Source organism: Salvelinus alpinus, chromosome 5 (genome assembly GCF_045679555.1).
Source record: "Salvelinus alpinus chromosome 5, SLU_Salpinus.1, whole genome shotgun sequence".
Classification (NCBI taxonomy): Eukaryota; Metazoa; Chordata; class Actinopteri; order Salmoniformes; family Salmonidae; genus Salvelinus; species Salvelinus alpinus.
Window position 1 is genome coordinate 67,940,948 of NC_092090.1, and position 23,860 is coordinate 67,964,807.

General features: G+C 46.7%; 1 protein-coding gene across 8 annotated transcripts in view; it reads right to left on the reverse strand.

Moving 5' to 3' along the window:
* The window catches only part of LOC139576586 (autism susceptibility gene 2 protein-like), a 381,761-nt gene that overhangs the window by 16,556 nt on the left and 341,345 nt on the right, over positions 1 to 23,860 (reverse strand). For all 8 annotated transcript variants that reach the window (XM_071402841.1, XM_071402844.1, XM_071402842.1 and 5 more), the window contains 2 exons: positions 1,932 to 2,358; positions 755 to 1,008 (listed from right to left, as the gene is read on the reverse strand). In XM_071402841.1, the coding sequence (XP_071258942.1) occupies positions 755 to 1,008; positions 1,932 to 2,358 (681 nt within the window). The remainder of the gene's footprint in view (positions 1 to 754; positions 1,009 to 1,931; positions 2,359 to 23,860) is intronic.

Genomic DNA, 23,860 nt, shown 5'->3' on the forward strand with positions numbered 1-23,860 from the left:
AATTATTGACAACAAACAATCATATCATATAAAGATCAAGTCATATAAAGATACAATTTGTCTACATTTGACATATTTCAATACAATGTAAACACTACAGCATTTACACAGTAGAAGAACAAAAGGGCAGCTTTAATATGAAAGTCTTCCGTCATTTCGCTCAAGTCTTATCTAACATGACCTCCCCCTGACCTGGCATAAGAGAACAGTTAGTTGACAGCATGCAGCGTGGAGGTGGAAACATCCTCTGGCATTTCCCTCCAAACCCAGATTACTAAAACAGAACTAACAAAGGGGTGCCGTGTCTACAAATGCAGGCTAACATTGTTTCGGTTTAGAAATCTCTACCATTGTTGAAGTAACATGGAGGGGCATCAACATATTTCAAATGCCTTTATAATTTGTAATGGGATTATTTAATAGTCTTCCATCTATCCATTATTCCCTCTGTTAGTGCATGTGAAATTGTAATAAACGAGTTCACTTACCACATCATCAAATTAGAATTGAATGGTTACAGCGCTTGATACAGAACCATGTAACCTGGCATGTCAACGTCTACTTAATGTTACATAAATCACTTCATTTATTCCCTCTGTACTTGGAAGCGTGTACTGTACAGTTGGGTTTACATTTATTTCTGCAACAATTGACTTGGAAATCACAATATAAGATTGTTACTTTGGCTGAATTGCTACTTGATGTTAGAGGCAGACTAGCCTTGATGCCAGAGCGGCCAGGAGGGCAGTGTTACCTGGGTAGGGGGTGCCAGCGGGGTGCCCAGGGACCACAAGGCTGTTGGTGGGTAAGGTCGGAGGTGGCGGAAGTGTGGCGGGGGTTGCGAACATGGCCGGATGGCGATGGGCCGGGCTTCGCAGGGAGGAATAGTGCGAGGTAGAAAGGTTGGCTATGGACAGGGGCAGGGCCGGGGTGGAGGAGGGGAGGCCGCTCAGGTGGTGGGGAGAGGGGGGCAGGTGGTGGTGTTTGGGGAGGCCTGCACTGCCGCCGCTGTGAATGTAACGTTAGAGAAGACAGAGAGAGAAAAACCTTGTCAGCAATGAGTTATAGATTGTGTATTCAGTGAATTTGTGTTGGTTTATTACATGACTGGAAGCTGCATCTGTAAATGCTGAGAATATGTGTGTATAATGTGATGTGCTGACCTGAATTTCCAATTGAGTAGACAATATACAAGGAATTATAAAAGGAATTGTATCATATTATAAACTGGGTGGTTCGAGCCCTGAATGCTGATTGGTTGACAGCCGTGGTATATCAGACCATATACCACGGGTATGAAAAAACATTTATTTTTACTGTTCTAATTACGTTGATAACCAGTTTATAATAGCAATAAGGCACCTTGGGGGTTTGTGGTATCTGGCCAATATACCACGGCTAAGGGCTGTGTCCGCGATGCTTCGTGCCTAAGAACAGCCCTTAGCCGTGGTATATTGGTCATATACCACACCCCCTCGTGCCTTGTTGCTTAATTATATCATATCAGCAAGGCATAAAGCAGGGGTGTCAAACTCATTCCACGGAGGACCGAGTGTCTGCGGGTTTTCCTTTCAATCAAGACCAAGACAACCTTTCTAATTAGTGACCTTAATTCATCAATCAAGTACAAGGGTGGAGCGGAAACCCGCAGCTACTCGGCCTCTGTGGAATGAGTTTGACACATGGCATAAAGCATAAGAAGAATGCTAGGCATAACTAAACAGACCCAGAGCATAATGATCTGACATTACTAAACAGACCCAGAGCATACGGATCAGACATAACTAAACAGACCCAGAGCATACGGATCAGACATAACTAAACAGACCCAGAGCATACAGATCAGACATAACTAAACAGACCCAGAGCATACGGATCAGACATAACTAAACAGACTCAGAGCATATGGATCAGATGGTGTCCTACTGTACCTGATGTCGTGTAGGCTGTTGTAATGCAGTGGGTGATGCTGGTGCAGTTGGTGGCTGATGAGAGGCCTGGCGTGGTGTTGGTGCTGGGGGGGAGGGAGCGAGACGGGGACACGGTGCTCCTGGAGAGGGTGGGGCTGGGCCCTCAGCAGGGGAGGGGTGGGGAATCTGGGGATGGGCGGCACCCGATCCGACTCTCTCTTGATGAGGAGGGGGGGCGGGGAGGTGAGCTGCGCCTTGGGGAGGGGCTGAGGGGGGGCTGCCGCGGTGGCAGCGGGGGCAGGGGAGCCCGAAGGCGGGGAGGCCGGGGTGGGGCTGGACACGGGCGGGGCGAAGGACACCTCGTTACTCTGCTCCTGGCTACGCTGGAGCCCAGAGACTTTGGCCGAGCTGACAGTCTTGGACTCGGGATTCTCATTCGTTGACACACCTGCATAGACAAAGAAACAACAAACGTGAAGGGAGGCGGTAGATATACACCTGTAGGTAAGCATCCACCATAACAATTGAAAATGTTTCCCTTATTAGAATTAAACCTATTTCTTGGTACGGTTCACCATTGCCTGGTGAAAGGAAAAAGCTTGGAGAAGTGTCTGTTTAACAGTTATGGAGAACTGTGTGTGGTATGTAGGTCCAGAAGACAGAGCTAAGCTAATAGCTGCCTGTCTCCCCTCTTTCCCCTCCCACTCTCTCCCTCACCTTACTGCCTCTACACTTCTTCTACCCAAGGTTCCCCTTTTCTTTCCCTTTCTAGGTTTCATGAAGTGTTTAATCAGGTCATTTTCATGCTTGACTATAATCAGATGATCAAATTTCTGCGAGCGATCCAGTCAGTATGAATAAATCACACCTAATTAAAGTTAAATGCCGCTCCTATTCAGGGCTTTGCTGAGCACACAATCTGGCATGAAATAATTATGTTTCAATTGTGCTGTGAAAAGAGATCATTGCCCCTTATCATGGACTTTTTGCTTCTCCCTCCCCCAGATCTTTCAAGGGATTTCTAAAGCTGTAGCCAAGCACTTTGAACCCAGCCAGCCACTTCATCACAGCCAATTCATCAATTCATCAGCTTTTATAATGAAGAGCATTCCATAGAACTACCATGATCAGTACCGAGAGCATAACATTTTAATGGGCTACAATGTTTCTACTAAATAACTAATACCACAGAAAAAATATACAGCTCAAGGAGAATTTAATTGGAATCTAATGACAAAAAAGCACTGCTGGAGAAAATGGTGGATGACAGAACAAGTGCTAGTAGTGATAATGGCATATTTCACCACAGTCAGCTAGCTACATTTAAACACGCAGGGTGGATGCAATATTACTAAACAAGACAGTGGTAGCAGCGGTAAACCTAAAATACACGTTTGAAATGAGCAAAGCAGTAAGGAGCAAGTGGAATCCCTCTGAATATAGAAATATCACAGAACAAATATGAAAGGAGCAAATTGAGAGTGACAGATCGAGATAGAGGGAGAGAAGAGCCAAGGAGAGAATGGACCTTTAAGCATCTCTAATCTCTGTCTCTAATGCAGCAGATTCAAGAAGGCTTACTAGAGCCTCAATTAAACAGCTGTGAGAGCTAGCCTCCAGCCTTTAGCAGCCAGTGAGAGCTAGCCTCCAGCCTTTAGCAGCCAGTGAGAGCTAGCCTCCAGCCTTTAGCAGCCAGTGAGAGCTAGCCTCCAGCCTTTAGCAGCCAGTGAGAGCTAGCCTCCAGCCTTTAGCAGCCAGTGAGAGCTAGCCTCCAGCCTTTAGCAGCCAGTGAGAGCTAGCCTCCAGGCTTTAGCAGCCAGTGAGAGCTAGCCTCCAGCTTTTAGCAGCCAGTGAGAGCTAGCCTCCAGCATTTAGCAGCCAGTGAGAGCTAGCCTCCAGCCTTTAGCAGCCAGTGAGAGCTAGCCTCCAGCCTTTAGCAGCCAGTGAGAGCTAGCCTCCAGCCTTTAGCAGCCAGTGAGAGCTAGCCTCCAGCCTTTAGCAGCCAGTGAGAGCTAGCCTCCAGCCTTTAGCAGCCAGTGAGAGCTAGCCTCCAGCCTTTAGCAGCCAGTGAGAGCTAGCCTCCAGCCTTTAGCAGCCAGTGAGAGCTAGCCTCCAGCCTTTAGCAGCCAGTGAGAGCTAGCCTCCAGCCTTTAGCAGCCAGTGAGAGCTAGCCTCCAGCATTTAGCAGCCAGTGAGAGCTAGCCTCCAGCCTTTAGCAGCCAGTGAGAGCTAGCCTCCAGCCTTCAGCAGCCAGTGAGAGCTAGCCTCCAGCCTTTAGCAGCCAGTGAGAGCTAGCCTCCAGCCTTCAGCAGCCAGTGAGAGCTCAGCTCCTCAGCTCCTCTCAGCTCAGAGCCTCAGAGCAGATAGACTCCTAATGGAATATCCAGGGCTTATTAGAACCCGCTTAATCGTCCAAGGATTCAAACGCCCATAAAAGGTAATAAAACGCTGTATGGCGATTTTAAACACGTCCCCCCTTCAACTCTACAGGAGCAACGGGGGAGGCAAAGGTGTCACGACTTTCCTAACGAATTCAGGTCTGGTTATAATAATACGGCTTTATTATAAAAAGGGTCTGGAATAAGGATACCTTGTCTGGGTGGGGGCCTTGTCTCAGAGAGAGAGGGAGCGAGAGAGAGGAAGAGAGAGAGAAAGAGAAAGGCAAATAATTCTCTGTTGAAATGTCACCCTTCACTGATGTTGCCGTGGAAACCCCTCTCTTTCCTAGACACATTGTGGAGAAACTGAAAGCAGCAGTGTTGCTACCAGAGTCTAGCCACTAGGACGGCTGAAGCTGTGACACTGAGGACACAATGAGTGGTGGTGGGTTATCTTAATGATGATTATAATGGGTTGTAATGGAGGCGGGGGGAGACTCTTCATCTCCTCATTAAAACAGTTTGCCAGACTAGACCAGGCCGGGGGGGGGGGGGGGGGGTGGGGGGGGGCAGTCCACTTCACACATGCATGCGCACACACAGATACACACAACCATGCACCCACGCAAGCATACACACAGCCAGGGCTGCCATTTACCTTCTCATTCTAATCAATGGCACCAGGATCTGATTCAAAATCACTGTTTAAGGCAAGATGGTGACATAACAACCCCTAGTACTGTCTGGTCTACCTAGGGGCTGATGCTAAAATGGTATACTATCATACACAGTTGAAGTCAGAAGTTTACATACACTTAGGTTGGAGTCATTAAAACTCGTTTTTCAACCAGTCCATACATTTCTTGTTAACAAACTATAGTTTTGGCAAGTCGGTTAGGACATCAACTTTGTGCATGACACTTTGTGCAAGTAATTTTCCCAACAATTGTTTACAGACAGATTATTTCACTTATAATTCACTGTATCACAATTCCAGTGGGTCAGAAGTTTACATACACTAAGTTGACTGTGCCTTTAATAAACAGCTTGGAAAATTCCAGAAAATGCCATGGCTTAGAAGCTTCTGATAGGCTAATTGACATCATTTGAGTCAATTGGAGGTGTACCTGTGGATGTATTTCAAGGCCTACCTTCAAACTCAGTGCCTCTTTGCTTCACATCATGGGAAAATCAAAAGAAATCAGCCAAGACCTCAGAAAAGAAATTGTAGACCTCCACAAGTCTGGTTCATCCTTAGGAGCAACTTCCAAACGCCTGAAGGTACCACGTTCATCTGTACAAACAATAGTATGCAAGTATAAACACCATGGGACCACGCAGCCTTCATACCGCTCAGGAAGGAGACGCGTTCTGTCTCCTAGAGATGAACGTACTTTTGTGCGAAAAGTGCAAATCAATCCCAGGACAACAGCAAAGGACCATGTGAAGATGCTGGAGGAAACAGGTACAAAAGTATCTATATCCACAGTAAAACGAGTCCTACATCGACATAACCTGAAAGGCCGCTCAGCAAGGAAGAAGCCACTGCTTCAAAACCGCCATATAAAAGCCAGACTACGGTTTGCAACTGCACATGGGAACAAAGATTGTACTTTTTGGAGAAATATCCTCTGGTCTGATGAAACAAAAATAGAACTGTTTGGCCATAATGACCATCGTTATGTTTGGAGGGAAAAGGGGGAGGCTTGCAAGCCGAAGAAAACCATCTCAACCGTGAAGCACGAAGGTGGCAGCATCATGTTGTGGGGGTGCTTTGCTGCAGGATGGGCTAGTGCACTTCACAAAATAGATGGCATCATGAGGTAGGAAAATTATGTGGATATATTGAAGCAACATCTCAAGACATCAGTCAGGAAGTTAAAGCTTGGTCGCAAATGGATCTTCCAAATGGACAATGACCCCAAGCATACTTCCAAAGTTGTGGCAAAATGGCTTAAGGACAACAAAGTCAAGGTATTGGAGTGGCCATCACAAAGCCCTGACCTCAATCCTATAATCCTATAATTTGTGGGCAGAACTGAAAATGCACGTGCGAGAGAGGAGGCCTACAAACCTGACTCAGTTACACCAGCTCTGTTAGGAGGAATGGGCCAAAATTCACCCAACTTATTGTGGGAAGCTTGTGGAAGGCTATCTGAAATGTTTGACCCAAGTTAAACAATTTAAAGGCAATGCTACCAAATACTATTTGAGTGTGTGTAAAAGCTGAAATAAATCCTTCTCTCTACTATTATTCTGACATTTCACATTCTTAAAATAAAGTGGTGATCCTAACTGACCTAAAACAGGGAATTTTTAATAGGATTAAATGTCAGGAATTGTGAAAAACTGAGTTTAAATGTATTTGGCTAAGGTGTATGTAAACTTCTGACTTCAACTGTATGGCTCTCAGCTTCTATCTGCTTCATACTGTGTTGGGCATATGCCTTGAAGTTCTGAAATGCCCTTGTAAATTCATAGCTATACAATCCCCCTACAACAAACAAACAGACATGAGAAGTGAACAATCAACGGAAACCTTGTTTGTTATTGCTGAGAATGTACAAATCCCATAACAACTCTAGATTGTCTTTCTGTCTGAAGCTAAACAGAAGGCCTGGTGGTATCCAAGTGACAGGAAGTCTTCTCTGACATGTTTCATCACACGGCTTAATGCGGTTACAAGAAAATTTCAACTAGTAACACTGTCACCGCCCAAAGCAACTAACAGCTCTCCTCGCAACTGAATCTGACGACTGTCAACAGTACTTCCACAGTCAATCACAGCTGTCAGGTTTTCACTTTGCCTTTTTCTCTCAGGACAACATGTTATTTTCCTGGAAAATCCCACACCTTTATACAGTAGGAAAGTTGAGCTGTACTAATAAACATCATAGACAGTCATTCAAATTAGGCCATGAAAATGGGGAGGGAAAAAAAATGCCATGAAAACAACCTGTCATGCATGGTACAACATGGCAACAGATGGAGATAGAACCAGGATGAGGACAGCCTTACTGTGAACCTCCCAGGCCCAGTTAGTGCACGAGTTGACAGTGACACTCCCTTGGGGAGTGTTGGCATTACTGTTCACCAGATGACATTTCAGGCCACTATTGATCATTTTAAAAGTCGCTCCTGTGCCCTGTGTACTCTGGGGATTTAGCCCTTATGTACACGTGCCTGGTGTGACACTGAGGGGAGGGAGGAGAGGACGGATGGAGGGGGGGGGTGGATGAATGGAGGGAGCAATAAAGGGAGGGATGGATGGAGGGGGGTGGAGACACCAGCCTGACGACAGGCCAAGGGACGCCCCCTCGATGACTGATGTGTCCATCAGGGACGTGGGCGACCTCTGTGACCCGTGTTGTTGCTCCTGTCTCTGATACCCCTCTGTGCCCCTGGAACATCTGGAGAGCTGGCCACCAGGAATAGGGTGGGAATAGGGTGCCATTTGTGATGCAGGCATCTCCAGTCCTCTTCACTCTCCATCTCTCCCTCTGTCCCTCTACACTGACAGAAAGACACAGGGAGGCTAGATGGTCTGTGCTGCCAGAAACCCGGGCCATCAATAAAGGACAAGGTGGTCCATCATGATCATGACACACAGAGACCATTAGGTTACTCTGAGTAGACTGACTGATAGTTGATGAGGCTTGGATGTTTTACATGTAAATGCATGTTGTGCATGACTTACTTCACATGAACCGTTTTGCCCCTTGGGGAGAATAGGTTGTGAATAAGAGGTTGTGTATGACAATAAACAATTCGAGAGGATTTGAATGAAACAAGAACAGACCATTGAGAACCAAAGCAGTTCTACTGTGCGCGCATATAATTACTATTTTTGCATATGTCTTTGTTTACTTTAGTAGATACCCAAATGCAGGGTGACTTGCAAAGTATGGAAGAGAATCCATTGTCAATGCTTTGCTATTTATTTCAGGCACACCAGGGATGTGGCCACCTGCAAACGAACCCAACGTCCCTCTGGATCAGAGATCAAAAACCTGTCCTAATTGGGTGGCCACAAAACCATCCATCATGCAAATCAGAGAGTTGTATGAATAACCTGGCCACTACAGCCACCACTGCCCTGCAGTCCAGTACAACCCAGGGCAGGAGGCAACAAACCTGCATGCAAATGCAGTTTTAAGATTAGACATTGGGATTACGCAAATAATCCGCAACATGACCAGAGGCCATTGCAGCCATGCGCTGAGAGAAAAAGAGAAGAGATCCAAGCCACCCCGGTCACCACAGTCACCTCGCCCGCCAGCAGTTCTCATTTACAAGGCAAACGCTGCGGTTTGCTCACATTACACCATCGCCTTGCCAGAACATAAACAGTCAGGGACGCTCACAAAAAGAGGATATCTAAAAAAAAAGGACGCAAATAACTACATGAAACGAGGAGTCTCCTGAAAAAGTTGGAGGATGCAGACGGTACTGTAGGACACGCTCCACCTTGCTCTCCCTTCCAGCTTGGCTCGGTTCAATAGGAAACTCTCCTGTTTCTCAGTAGAACCAGGCTTTTACATTTTAATTGAAAAAAAAATCTCTCCAGTGTCTGTCTGTGCACGCCAAGGCCTAGCTAGCTCTAGCTCACGACTGACTGAGTGGCTGTGGATGATGACTAAAACAGATAATGGCAGGAGACAGAAAACTAAATGGAGTCTTGGAATCAATACATCATTGCTGCCTGCCTGCCTGCCTGCCTGTGAGGCATTCTGGGTAACAAGAAGAGAAAAAGAGGCAGTGATTTGATCTAAATAATTTTGGAGGATAATGAATGAATGGGAGACTGGCGCGTCGAGTAGCGGCAAATCGTCATGTTAATAATCAAATCACAGCAAAATTTGCGATGGTCAGTTTTCTCCTCCTCACACTATTTCATCTGCCTGGGAGCGTTTGGAATGGCATTTAGCGGGAGGCCAAGGCAATGCTTTGTGAAATTACTCAGAGATGTTAATGGGAAATGAACAGGGAGAGGCAGCCAAGATATCTAGAAAGTGGGGACAGCTGGCGTGTTTCAATTAGTTCTTTCCATTGCAGCTGACAAAAGAACTCGAATGGCAACAGAATAGGATGGGTGTTAAGCTGTAACACGTTTACTGTCAAAGAACTGCTCATCAATAGGGGACACCTAATGTTAATTTGGAAGAGCTAGGCTGGCAGCCCCGTCTGGTATGAATCAGTGTCTCTGTTTCTGCATGCTGGGCCTGGATTCAAACCCATATGGCTATATGTGGCACCAGGCATATGTCATCGTCTCCTGTGGCACATGTGATTGCTGTTGAAGGGGATGGTGCAGATTCAGATTAGCGGGCGTTAAATATGGATGCCTGTATGTGCCGACTAGCCAAAATCTGGTACAAGCCATGTGCTTCAGTGTTGGCTAAACCATACCATTGTATGTGCCGCTCTAAACTTTCATTAAAAGCTCTGGTCACAATGAGTTCCAGAGGGATTCCCTCAACCCCCTTTCCTACCCCAAAACCCAGCAGGGTTTACCCCCACGGTACTGCTTTGTTGCAGAGTGGCCACGTGCTTCAGCGTGCCCATCACTCCCAGCCTCACATGAAGACCCTCGGGTCGTTTGAGGTCAGTGACACTGAGACTTCCTGAAGAAAAAAGGCGGATGACATCTTTGAGCCTTTCCACATAAAGCTCAAGTTCCAATGGCTCATCTGACACACAGAGGCCACCCCCGCAGCCTGGAATGTGTCCCCTTTCACAGCCGTTGACCCCTGACTAAGGCAGTTTGCCCTGGGGAACGTGTGGACAGACATACAGCGGGAGGAACGGAGAGAGAGAGAGAGAAACATCTCCGGAAGTTGTTTGTGATGTGCGGTGCGGCTCGGAGCTGAGCGCACTGGCCTTATCATTCCATTAATTAGCACGACACGCTTGCCCACTGGACTCGAGCGCAGCGGCGGCAGCTGTCTCGATTGATTACAGGAGCGGACGCAGCGCCGCAATTATCTAGATGACTGGAGACAACGCCTGCCACTTCTAATAAAGGCCCCGGACTCCTTTTAACCATCATGGTGCAGTGGAGAGAGACAACCAACCAACCAAGCCTCCCCAACCAAGCCTCCCCCAACCAAGCCTCCCCCAACCAAGCCTCCCCCAACCAAGCCTCCCCAAACCAAGCCTCCCCAAACCAAGCCTCCCCCAACCAAGCCCCCCGCCTCTCTGATACCTTCTAGACCTTTTCCGTCTCTCTACAGGGCACAACAGAGCTCTGTGTGGGCTGTACTTCTTCAGTAGCGTGGCAGCTTTATTTAGGCTTGCATAATGCCTTAACATTTTCAACAAAACTGCTTTGTTGCCCTGGCGGAAAGCATCCTCCATTAGGACCGCCAGCATGGTTTACAAGCCACAGAGAAAACGAGGTAAAAACAGAGACAGAAAAAAAGAAGAGATAGAGAAAAAACATAATCTTCAAGCTTCACGTCTCAGCAGAGATGTGTTTGTAAGATGTGTTTCTTCTGGGGATTCGGGAAATGTAAATAAAGGTACTCTCCAGCGTCAGTTCGAGCATGAACCTGCAACGAGCCCACGTCACTAAGTGGATGTAATATTATATTTCAGTGACTAACTGAGTACTTCTCAATGGAAGGAAATGGCTGAATGAAAACCATTCAACAGATCCCAAGTGGCATGACAGGGAGCTGAAAGAGCCTACATGTCTTTCTTCTCCACTCATTTCAGTAAATAGCCGAACTGTTCTCCCCCCTCCGCCCCAAAAACAAAGCAACAATCGGGAGGTTGACAGCTCTCCACCATTCGTCATACATCATTCAATGTTTTGACGTTTTGCCGCCATAGCTTTTCAGAACCATGAAGGGGTAGGATAAATACTTTCTGCAAGATCGAGTTTCGTCAAGTGCTTTCCAGATAACTGTGTCTATTCGCTTTGAATTGGACTGTGGGTTCTAGACAAGATGTTGATGTAGATTCCCACCTGTTTTATGCAAATTGTTAAATAAATAGATTCTTATCCAGTAAAATACTAGTACAGCAAGCTTCGTAGTGAAAGCTAAGCTAGTAAACAAAATCAACTATGGTGTCGTTAGTTGGAACTAGATCATCCATAAACTGTTGCATGTTTCTGTCATGTTTTTTGACATGTTTCACCTTGGTGTTATTACAGGCCCAGCCTTCCAGTTCTCTACTGTTATGACCAGAGCCTGTAGACCACTGCCTGAATACCTATGTACTTATTAGAGCTTGTCAAAGGTCCATCCTTCACTAATGCATTCCTGCTTCCAGTTGAACATCCCCACTGGTGTCTCACATTGCATTTGCCCAAGACTCACAAAGGATATACGTCATGGTGTTTTTAGTGTGATGTTCTCGGAAACAGATAGGCCTAGCTCCTAAAGGTAAAGGATAGACATATGCCTAATGGATGGGCCTGGGCACAGGACACATACAGCGCCTGAGACAAAACAAATGGGTAATCAAAGTAAATACAAATAAATACAGTTCATAATCGACGAAAACAGAATAAGAAGAATGCACATTTATTAATTTCATTTAACAACACTATCAGACAGTTAATATGAGTTTCCATGATAAATACACCCACTGTTTATCATCCTATGTTAGAGGCTAGCAGTAACCCTATCTACCAGACCAGGGGGGGGGGGGGGGGGGGGGCCTTAAACCTTTGTTGGCTGTTTCTCTATAGATAGCACCCCCATGAGATGTGATTTAAAGTGCCCGAGGTTTCAAATGTTGTCCCCCTAAGGACACAAGCTGTCCAGTAGACAGACACACTGATGCAATCAACACCAAGCCTTCATGAGGCTTCTGTTCACAGCGTGACCAGTGCTAAGCTGCTCCTGGGGTGGTTTACCATTAGGCTAGGACTGTAGACGGAGACGTGACAGCTGTTGAAGATGAGCGAGAGAAACACAATTCTCCTCTAATTGCCATATGTGCAAAATAAGTCAATCTCAGCAGAAAACTGAAAATAGCTCCCAATCTTCATTAGTCAGAGCTGAGGACATTTCAACGGAGGTGACGTTTCTAAATGGCACACAGAGAGAAGGGAAGAAAGACAGAAAGAAAGCCTCCATTTTGCTGCTACGAATCTCTTCCCTTGTCAAAGCTGATGACATAGTCAGAAGGCTACGGTGCAGATGTTTAGAATAGCTCTCATGCAGAGCTTAACTAGACAAACACTCAAAGCCTCCTCTGCTGTCGCTCCATTTGGGATCCCCCATGTCCTCCACACAAACCACAAAAAGGGTGAGAATACGGTGGTGTATCAGGTTAGCATACATTCCCAGTGTGTCCTGGCACCTAATCCATCATTCTTAATTAGAGTGCTTCCATGGAGCGCAAGCGGGATAAAAAGACAAAGATACACACTCAGGGGGAGAGAGGAAAGACACACACTCAGAGGGAGAGAGGAAAGATACACACTCAGAGGGAGAGAGGAAAGACACACACTCAGAGGGAGAGAGGAAAGACACACACTCAGAGGGAGAGAGGAAAGATACACACTCAGAGGGAGAGAGGAAAGACACACACTCAGAGGGAGAGAGGAAAGATACACACTCAGAGGGAGAGAGGAAAGATACACACTCAGAGGGAGAGAGGAAAGATACACACTCAGAGGGAGAGAGGAAAGACACACACTCAGAGGGAGAGAGGAAAGATACACACTCAGAGGGAGAGAGGAAAGACACACACTCAGAGGGAGAGAGGAAAGATACACACTCAGAGGGAGAGGAAAGACACACACTCAGAGGGAGAGAGGAAAGATACACACTCAGAGGGAGAGAGGAAAGACACACACTCAGAGGGAGAGAGGAAAGATACACACTCAGAGGGAGAGAGGAAAGACACACACTCAGAGGGAGAGAGGAAAGACACACACTCAGAGGGAGAGAGGAAAGACACACACTCAGAGGGAGAGAGGAAAGACACACACTCAGAGGGAGAGGAAAGACACACACTCAGAGGGAGAGAGGAAAGACACACACTCAGAGGGAGAGAGGAAAGACACACACTCAGAGGGAGAGGAAAGACACACACTCAGAGGGAGAGAGGAAAGATACACACTCAGAGGGAGAGAGGAAAGACACACACTCAGAGGGAGAGAGGAAAGATACACACTCAGAGGGAGAGAGGAAAGACACACACTCAGAGGGAGAGAGGAAAGATACACACTCAGAGGGAGAGGAAAGACACACACTCAGAGGGAGAGAGGAAAGACACACACTCAGAGGGAGAGGAAAGACACACACTCAGAGGGAGAGAGGAAAGATACACACTCAGAGGGAGAGAGGAAAGATACACACTCAGAGGGAGGGAGGAAAGACACACACTCAGAGGGAGGGAGGAAAGACACACACTCAGAGGGAGAGGAAAGACTCACACTCAGAGGAAGAGAGGAAAGACACACACTCAGAGGGAGAGAGGAAAGATACACACTCAGAGGGAGAGGAAAGACACACTCAGAGGGAGAGAGGAAAGACACACTCAGAGGGAGAGAGGAAAGACACACACTCAGAGGGAGAGAGGAAAGATACACACTCAGAGGGAGAGGAAAGACACACACTCAGAGGGAGAGAGGAAAGATACACACTCAGAGGGAGAGGAAAGACACACTCAGAGGGAGAGAGGAAAGACACACTCAGAGGGAGAGAGGAAAGACACACACTCAGAGGGAGAGGGGAAAGATACACACTCAGAGGGAGAGAGGAAAGACACACACTCAGAGGGAGAGGAAAGACACACACTCAGAGGGAGAGAGGAAAGATACACACTCAGAGGGAGAGGAAAGACACACTCAGAGGGAGAGAGGAAAGATACACACTCAGAGGGAGAGGAAAGACACACACTCAGAGGGAGAGGGGAAAGATACACACTCAGAGGGAGAGGGGAAAGATACACACTCAGAGGGAGAGAGGAAAGATACACACTCAGAGGGAGAGGAAAGACACACACTCAGAGGGAGAGGGGAAAGATACACACTCAGAGGGAGAGGAAAGACACACACTCAGAGGGAGAGAGGAAAGACACACACTCAGAGGGAGAGAGGAAAGACACACACTCAGAGGGAGAGAGGAAAGACACACACTCAGAGGGAGAGAGGAAAGACACACACTCAGAGGGAGAGGAAAGACACACACTCAGAGGGAGAGAGGAAAGATACACACTCAGAGGGAGAGGAAAGACACACTCAGAGGGAGAGAGGAAAGATACACACTCAGAGGGAGAGGAAAGACACACACTCAGAGGGAGAGGGGAAAGATACACACTCAGAGGGAGAGGGGAAAGATACACACTCAGAGGGAGGGAGGAAAGACATACACTCAGAGGGAGAGGAAAGACACACACTCAGAGGGAGAGGGGAAATATACACACTCAGAGGGAGAGGAAAGACACACACTCAGAGGGAGAGAGGAAAGACACACACTCAGAGGGAGAGAGGAAAGACACACACTCAGAGGGAGAGAGGAAAGACACACACTCAGAGGGAGAGAGGAAAGACACACACTCAGAGGGAGAGAGGAAAGATACACACTCAGAGGGAGAGAGGAAAGACACACACTCAGAGGGAGAGAGGAAAGACACACACTCAGAGGGAGAGAGGAAAGATACACACTCAGAGGGAGAGGAAAGACACACACTCAGAGGGAGAGAGGAAAGACACACACTCAGAGGGAGAGAGGAAAGACACACACTCAGAGGGAGAGAGGAAAGACACACACTCAGAGGGAGAGAGGAAAGACACACACTCAGAGGGAGAGAGGAAAGATACACACTCAGAGGGAGAGAGGAAAGACACACACTCAGAGGGAGAGGGGAAAGATACACACTCAGAGGGAGAGAGGAAAGACACACACTCAGAGGGAGAGGAAAGACACACACTCAGAGGGAGAGAGGAAAGACACACACTCAGAGGGAGAGAGGAAAGACACACACTCAGAGGGAGAGGAAAGACACACACTCAGAGGGAGGGAGGAAAGAAAGAAGGGAGGGGAAGTTAATAAGGCAGAGGAGAGGAGAGAGGGAGCAGAGGGCAGGGAGTCATGTCAAGACAACTAATGGAGACAAGGCCCAGCCCCTGACCTGTGGGGCCGCTGTAGGCTGCCTCCCTGCTGCAACACACGCAGCTCTGTCTGCTCACTGACACACTCGCACACTTTGTGCTGACGGGGCCTGAGGAATTGGGTCAAGACTCATGGTAGCACCAGAGTAGAGAGGCCAGCACTAACGTACCGGACACCTCCGCAGCACCTGTCATCAATGTCTATTTTTTTTATATTTAGTAAATCATTTTGACAGTAACCCTCCAAAAAGGAAGCTACGTGTTTGTTTCTTGAGCTTCAAAAATGTGACTGATCAAAGTGTCCTGAAAAAAATTATAATTTTACTGATTGAATGTAAGGGGATATCGGTGAATAAATGCCGTGGTCAAGGCTACGACGGCGCCAGTGCAATTAGTGGAGCTTACTGGGGTCTTCAAAAGTGCATAATTCAAGACTAAGTTTAAATTGTGTGCAGCACAATCGACATGTAACGCACTATGTCTCAGGAAAGACTGTCTGGGCTGTCAATACTGAGTAGGCTTATAGTAGGCCGCAACCTGGATCTACAGGCCGTGGGAAAGGACTTCAGAATACCAGGGGAATCTCTCAATCTGGATTTCATTTCATTTCATGAAATTAAATTTAACTTGAATGCAGCCCATTTGTGTAGGCCATTAGACAGACAAAAGTCGCTGCGTTCAACAAAAAAGAACTGCCGAATTTATCCTCATGTTTGTTGTGTAGTAAATGTTTCAGTTTTGTTTTTGATTGTTTTTATTCATTTTTTTTCCCTGTGAAGCACATTGCGTTGCATTCCATGTCTGAAATGTGCCGTATAAATTAGGGTTGTCACGATACCAGTATCGCGATACTCGGAAGGATCGTGGCAAGGAAACAAAACATGAGGCATAATATATTTCTTGAGGATAAAAGTCCGAATGTTAGAAACAAACAGCAGTATGTTGTCACCTAGAGTAACATTTGTTTATTTTGCAAGCTATAGCACCCACAATTTTACATAAAGTAGGTTTTATAGGACCATAGAGTTAAAAAAGAAAAAAATTGCCATGGAAAAATATGGAATTGTAGTATCGCGATACTGGTATCGTGACAACCCTAGTGTAAATAACGCTTGGTCTTATTTGATTTGAGGGAGGACTGACTGTATTATTTGGCATTAACAGACTGGTTTTACGCAAAACAACTTCCTATCTAAGCGGGAGAGAACGCAAGGACGGCTTATGTCGTGCAGGTTCATGTAGGCTGTACTGGACAGTTGAATATAAAAATAAATAAATTGGTTGCTGATTAGTATGCTGTTGTATCTATACTGAACAACAATATCAACGCAACATGCTACACTTTCAATGATTTTAATGAGTTACAGTTCATATAAGGAAATCAGTCAATTGAAATGAATTCATTAGGCCCTAATCTATGGATTTCACATGACAGGGCAGGGGCGCAGCCATGAGTCTGCCTGGGAGGGCATAGGCCCACCCACTTGGGAGCCAGGCCCACCCACTGGCGAGCCAAGCCCAGCAAATCAGAATGAGTTTTTCCCCGCAAAAGGACTTCATTACAGACAGAAATACTCCTCAACACCGCTCCCCCCTCAGACGAAGAAGCCAGATGTGGTCCTGGGCTGGCGTGGTTACACGTGGTCTGCAGTTGTGAGGCCGGTTGGACTTACTGCCAAATTCTCAAAAATGATGTTGGGGGCGGCTTATGGTAGAAAAAATTGCACTCTCCCTCAAAACTTGAGACATCTGTGGCATTGTGTTGTGTGACAAAACTGCACATTTTAGAGTGGCCTTTTATTGCCCCAAGCACAAGGTGCACCTGTGTAATGCTGTTTAATCAGCTTCTTGATATGCCACACCTGTCAGGTGGATGGATTATCTTGGCTAAGGAGAGTTGCTCACTAACAGGGATGTAAACAAATTTGAGATAATTAAGCTTTTGTGCGTATGGACAATTTCTGGGATCTTTTATTTCAGCTCATGAAAAATTAGACCAACACTTACAGGTTGTGTTCATATTTTTGTTCAGTGTAAAATTAATTTTACTATCTGCAATGTTTGAATTTCAACTTTTATTACTGAACAAGTAATTGCATTATTGCCGCCAGCCAGGAGTCTAAATGTCAGCCTTGTGACACCGTGTATAGCTTTGTGAAATGTTAGGCTTAAGATGTGAAAATGACGACCAAATAGTTCTACCAACAGACATTTTTCCTTTAGCTAAAGCAAAGCTATAGGTGACATGCCCTGGCACCACAGAACGCCTATCATCGATTCGATAGGCAGCCGCATAGACATGTCGCAATTTCAGCACCATGGACAGCGATCGGTAAACTATACTTGGTGAGTGGCGGGTGGGGAGGTGAACTCCTTTGCGGGGGTGTCTAGACAAACTGCGTTACGCCAGTGTAGGCCAGGGAAGGTTAACAATTGCTTGTGAGCTGTAGCATTTCACTTTACTACTCTAAGTACTGATAAAAATTGATTTGTTTCGAGCACGGAAAAGGAGAAGGTGTGACAGTTGTACGGATGGGGGATTTGGAGCCAGGGGAGAAATTGGACTTCAACCAGCCAGATCATTCAGGAGATGAATCAGGTCTACAAAAATCTTGAGGAGTTTCTGGCTCACTGGTACACACAGCAAGCTGAGATGAAACAAACAACACACCTAACTACTAAATGATAATGACTTCACAGTTACAGTAGTATCTGCATGTTGTCTTAAACCTCTAGATTGAAAAGACACAAACCAAACTGAGGTTTGAACATTTAGTCACAACAAAAAGGGATTCCTCTCCTATTCCTAATATCAACAGATTAACTTTAGAGTCTCTCTCTGTCTCTGTCTCTGTCTCTGTCTCTGTCTCTGTCTCTGTCTCTGTCTCTGTCTCTGTCTCTGTCTCTCTCTCTCTCTCTCTCAATTCAATTCAATTCAATTCAAGGGGCTTTATTGGCATGGGAAACATGTGTTAACATTGCCAAAGCAAGTGAGGTAGGTAATATACAAAAGTCAAATAAACAATAAAAATGAACAGTAAACATTACACATACAGAAGTTTCAAAACAATAAAGACATTACAAATGTCATATTATATATATGCAGTGTTGTAACAATGTACAAATGGTTAAAGCACACAAGTTAAAATAAATAAACATAAATATGGGTTGTATTTACAGTGGTGTTTGTTCTTCACTGGTTGCCCTTTTCTTGTGACAACAGGTCACAAATCTTGCTGCTGTGATGGCACACTGTGGAATTTCACCCTCGCTCTCGCTCTCGCTCTCGCTCTCGCTCTCTCTCTCTCTCTCTCTCTCTCTCTCTCTCTCTCTCTCTCTCTCTCTCTCTCTCTCTCTCTCTCTCTCTCTCTCTCTCTCTCTCTCTCTCCTCTCTCGCTCTCTCTTGATTGTTGATTGTGTGTAAATGTTTGTGCTAAAACTGTCACACGTGTGAGTCTTTTTTTAACCGCTTTAAAGGGGTTTAGGCACAGATGGCTCATCCTCTCTGAGGACCCTGTCGCCTCTGCCTCCGTCTCGACCGCACCTGCTCCAAGATAAGCCTGACGTTACAGTGGGCCTGGGCTAAAAATACTGTTAACGCACAGCACTATACTAACTTACTGCTGGTCTATAAGGCCTCCTGTAGGGTTTCAGCACAACACTGCATCCACATATAGTCTAACCCTCGATCAACACTCCACCTCCATCTTAGGCTGGACAAAATAAGGCGAGGAAAGCAATGTTGCACATCTGGAAGGAATCCTGAGTAAAGAAAGAAAAGAGCATCCAACCATCTCAAGACTATAACATCTAGCTACAAAAAGAAAGAAACGTGTGTCTGTATAAAATAGTTGACCTATGATAACTGGTGCTCAGGGCTCCCTGGGTGATGTGGCACTCTGTCTCTACGCTCCTCCTCTGCTCTATTTCCACCCAACGCAAACAGCAGTGGTCTCTACGTCCTGCTGCTTCCTCCTCTCCACAGCAGTACTAAAATAACAGGCTCTCTGGTCTGGTCTGATATCAGGCAGTGCTACTCTGGATGTCTGAATGGGACATTAGAGCGAGCAGCCATTAGGGGGCCAGTCAGAGCCGGCTGGGCCCAGAGCCGCAGCGTGGGGAATACCAGTGGTAGCCAAAACCAACAGCCAAACAGATGACCGCTTGATTATTTGGGGGGTGGGGGGGGGTCTACACTGTGGTCTCCATGTTTATTTTCTCCAAAGGCGGAACCCGTGTCTGAACGAATTACCGCTTGTCTCTCTTAACAAAACACGGGGAGCGATTAATGACGCTGGCCCGGCCTGGCGTGGGTAAAATATGGGGTTTGATTTAAACAAACTGTTCCTTCTCAGTGGTGCATATCTCGTTACTCATTTGGCCATGTGCTGAGTTTAGGGTGATTGCCGGGGTCTGTCCCTACCAACCCAACATGTGTGGTGCTGCGTGGAGCAGAGAAACCTGTCGTCTGTAGTCTCAGCCTGCTCTGTGGTAGCAGACAGAAAGGCTAAGAGTGCACTGACAGCAACACATACACTAAGTTTATGATACCACATGAGGCGTGTGCTGAGGGGGAGTTAGCAGTGGGCTGTACAAATACCAGAAGTGGACCACCCGCCTCCTATGAAAATACTTCATATGCCACGGCTGATTTTTCTGTTTGATTTGGACTCACTTCCCTAGTGTGGCCTCTCATCTCACACAGCATCCTTATGGCATGCTCTCTCCCTCAGAGTATGGATGTCCTTCCCCCGTCATGGAATTTAAACCCTTTTACTTCCATCCTGTTCTTGGCTATGGCGTTCCAATCTTTATAAGCCTGTGTGAACTGCTTCCCAAAACGTAAAATCCATTACAAGCATGTTTGTAATATCCATCTAGGCTGCTGACTGTCCTCTGCCAGTGATTGTACATTATCCAAGCTGCATGTTTGCCCCGATCACCCACCATCTGGCTTTGTCAGTGAACATTACAGCCTCACAGCCTCATCTGCAAACAACATTGGCTCTGAATGCACAACACAGTCAGGCTAAAAGCACAGAGCTGGGAGCTGGGATTTTCTTCAAACAAAACACAGCAGAGAAAAAACACACACAGCTCAGCTTAGACAACAAGTGTAGCTAGGAAGAAAGGATTGGGGGGAAAACGCGTGTGGGGCGGCTCGAGCTGCATACACACAAACAAAGCACACTCTACATTCAAGGCTGACTAGCTTCAGAGATAAGACAACCGTCATGCATTTCCCAACCAAACTACGCAAATACCTCTGCCTATGCTGCAGCTGATTGTCTTCCTCTTGGCGAAGGAGAGATTATACTGGATTCAGATGAGTGGTGCCACAGCACTAGATCAGCCCCCTACTGAAACGGTCACTTAAACGGAGCTGCCCATGGGTTTGGTTGATTGGTTGGTTGGTTGGTGGCTCATTTCCATGGAGACGACAGCGTTCTGTCTACATGACAGAGTGGTTCTACGGCTCACAAGCTGGTCCCATAGCCGCAGGGGAGAGCAGATTATCTCCAAAGGAGCCTTTCCATTATCGGGAACCCTCTGATCTCACAGCCTTCGCCATGCCACAGTGAGAGAGTTAGAGAGGACTGGGCTTCCTAAAGGGGCTCGGTCAGACAGAGCAGTGGAGACCACAGCTAAGTAGGGTTGGGTTGAGTTCTTTTTACTATCTCTATGTCCTGTCTATACTCTCAGCTCATCACCAATAGGAGCCAGCCACTTACCATCCTCTCTCTGTTCAAAAAGTGTGTGGCCAGCCGCCACAGAGCAAACGCTATATTAAACATTATAAACTGGGTAGTTCGAGCACTGACTGCTGATTGGCTGACAGCCGTGGTATATCAGACCATATACCACAGGTATGACAAAACATGTATTTGAATGACGTTGGTAACCAGTTTATAATAGCAATAAGGCACCTCGGGTTTGTGGTATATGGCCAACATACCACGGCTAAGGGCTGTGTCCAGGCACTCCGCGAGGTGACTTATTGCTTAAATATCTCACCCTCTTGTCTCGCAAACATGAGCCGATCAATGGTTAAATGGGCCTGCTTCGCATTTACTCATAGAGGGTGCTTCAGTACCGTGGTGTGTGGCGGAGCTCATCCGAGCGTGGGCCGATGGGATGTGTGCACAAATAGAAATGTCAGCCGAGGTGTAAAGAAGTGTCACCTCGAGGTCACAGCCGCGGCAACGCCACATCTGTTTTCCTGATTTGTTGCGCAGTGCCGCTGACGGCAGAAGTTCACACATGGGAGGTGTAAAGGTGATGGGGAAATAAAGACGGGAGTGCCCACTCGCAGTTTATCATTTAACTCCGACCCCCGGTGTCTCGACTGGCCGGGGGAATGGCTGATCAAGCAAAGCGGTCCTCAGATGGCCACTGAAACAACTAAACCTCTTCTGTTCTGTCTGAGTAGAGGAGGAGGAAGAGGCGGGAGGAGGAGGAGAAAGGCTCTGTTGCTCAGGCTACTCAGTGGCTCCACACAAAACAGTTTTGTATGTTTCAGAGACTGGATGAAGACAGCATGTGGATTCAATATAGTAAACCTAATACTCACTAAACTATCTATCACTCTGTATTGTAATAACAAGCACAACTGAGATAGCAAATCAAATCAAATTGTATTTGTCACATGCGCCGAATACAACCTTACAGTGAAATGCTAGGGTGGCTTGAGTCTCCGACAATTCCCAGGGCCTTCCTCTGACACCGGCTGGTATAGACGTCCTGGATGGCAGGAAGCTTGGCCCCGGTGATGTACTGGGCCGTACGCACTACCCTCTGCAGTGCCTTGCGGTCGGAGGCCGATCAGTTGCCATACCAGGCAGTGACGCAACCCATCAGGATGCTCTCGATGGTGCAGCTGTAAAACCTTTTGAGGACCTGAGGACCCATGCTAAATCTTTTCAGGGGGAAAAAGTTTTGTTGTGCCCTCTTCATGACTGTCTTGGTGTGCTTGGACCATTTTAGTTTGTTGGTGATGGAGTGGGTCTAGGGTTTCTGGGATGATGGTGTTGATGTGAGCCATGACCAGCCTTTCAAAGCATTTCATGGCAACAGGCATGAGTGCTACAGAACGGTAGTCATTTAGGCAGGTTACCTTAGTGTTCTTGGGCACAGGAACTATGGTGGTCTGCTTGAAACATGTTGGTATATCGACTCAGACAGGGCGAGGTTGAAAATGTCAGTGAAGACACTTGCCAGTTTGTCAGCGCATGCTCGGGGGTACACATCCTGGTAATCTGTTTGGCCCAGCAGCTTTGTGAATGTTGACCTGTTTAAAGGTCTTACTCACATTGGCTGCGGAGAGCGTGATCACACAGTCGTCCGGAACAGCTGATGCTCTCATGCATGTTTCAGTGTTACTTGCCTCGAAGCGAGAATAGAAGTGATTTAGCTCGTCTGGTAGGCTCGTGCCACTGGGCAGCTCTCGGCTGTGCTTCCCTTTGTAGTCTGTAATAGTTTGCAAGTACTAACACATCCGACAAGCGTCGGAGCCGGTGTAGTACGATTCGATCTTAGTCCTGTATTGACGCTTTGCCTGTTTGATGGTTCGTCGGAGGGCGTAGCGGGATTTCTTGTAAGCGTGTTAGAGTCCCGCTCCTTGAAAGCGGCAGCTCTACCCTTTAGTTCAGTGCGAATGTTTCCAGTAATCCATGGCTTCTGGTTGGGGTATGTACGTACAGTCACTCATGGGATGACGTCCTCGATGAAGCAAGTGACTGATGTGGTGTACTCCTCAATGCCATCGGAAGAATCCCGGAACATATTCCAGTCTGTGCTAGCAAAACAGTCCTGTCGTTTAGCATCTGCTTCATCTGACCTCTTTTTTATAGACCGAGTCACTGGTCCCTGGTAACACGTTATATTCCTTTCATCATTCAATGATAAAAACAACATATTGAACAATATGCTAGGCAGCTGTATGGCCAGACATCACATAGCCCTCATAAACCACCTCCCAGAAAAGATCAGTGGTGGCTACAAGTGACTTAGTAATTGCTCCCTTAGCTGTTGTCTCTTCAGCTGCACTATAGCTGGATCCATATTCAGTCAATAAACCACTGAGACAGCTGCACAGAGAGAGGCCTAATCACAAAGCCTTCAACTACACGCCCACTCTCTGTCACAACAGCCTTGCGCCACCCATTGACACTGACGACAGCCAGTGATAAGGATGATGGACAGGTGTTGTGTTTCTTGCCAGCCTGGCGGTTCTCTTTAAGGACAGGGATGACAGGGACTGGCATGACTGCAGCTTCTGTCTAGAGTTGCACTCTATTAGAAAGTGGGGAAACGTTTCAAAAGTGTTTTGCAAGGACAAAGTAAAAGATAACATTTCGTATTGGATTTGATAGAGCCTCGTGGTTTTACTCTGCTTGGGACCATTTTAATCAGTTTTGTGCCTACTGAACACGACCCAGGTGGAGTAGCTAAAATATCTGCTTGGGGCCAATGTTAGGATGGCAAGTCTCCACTTA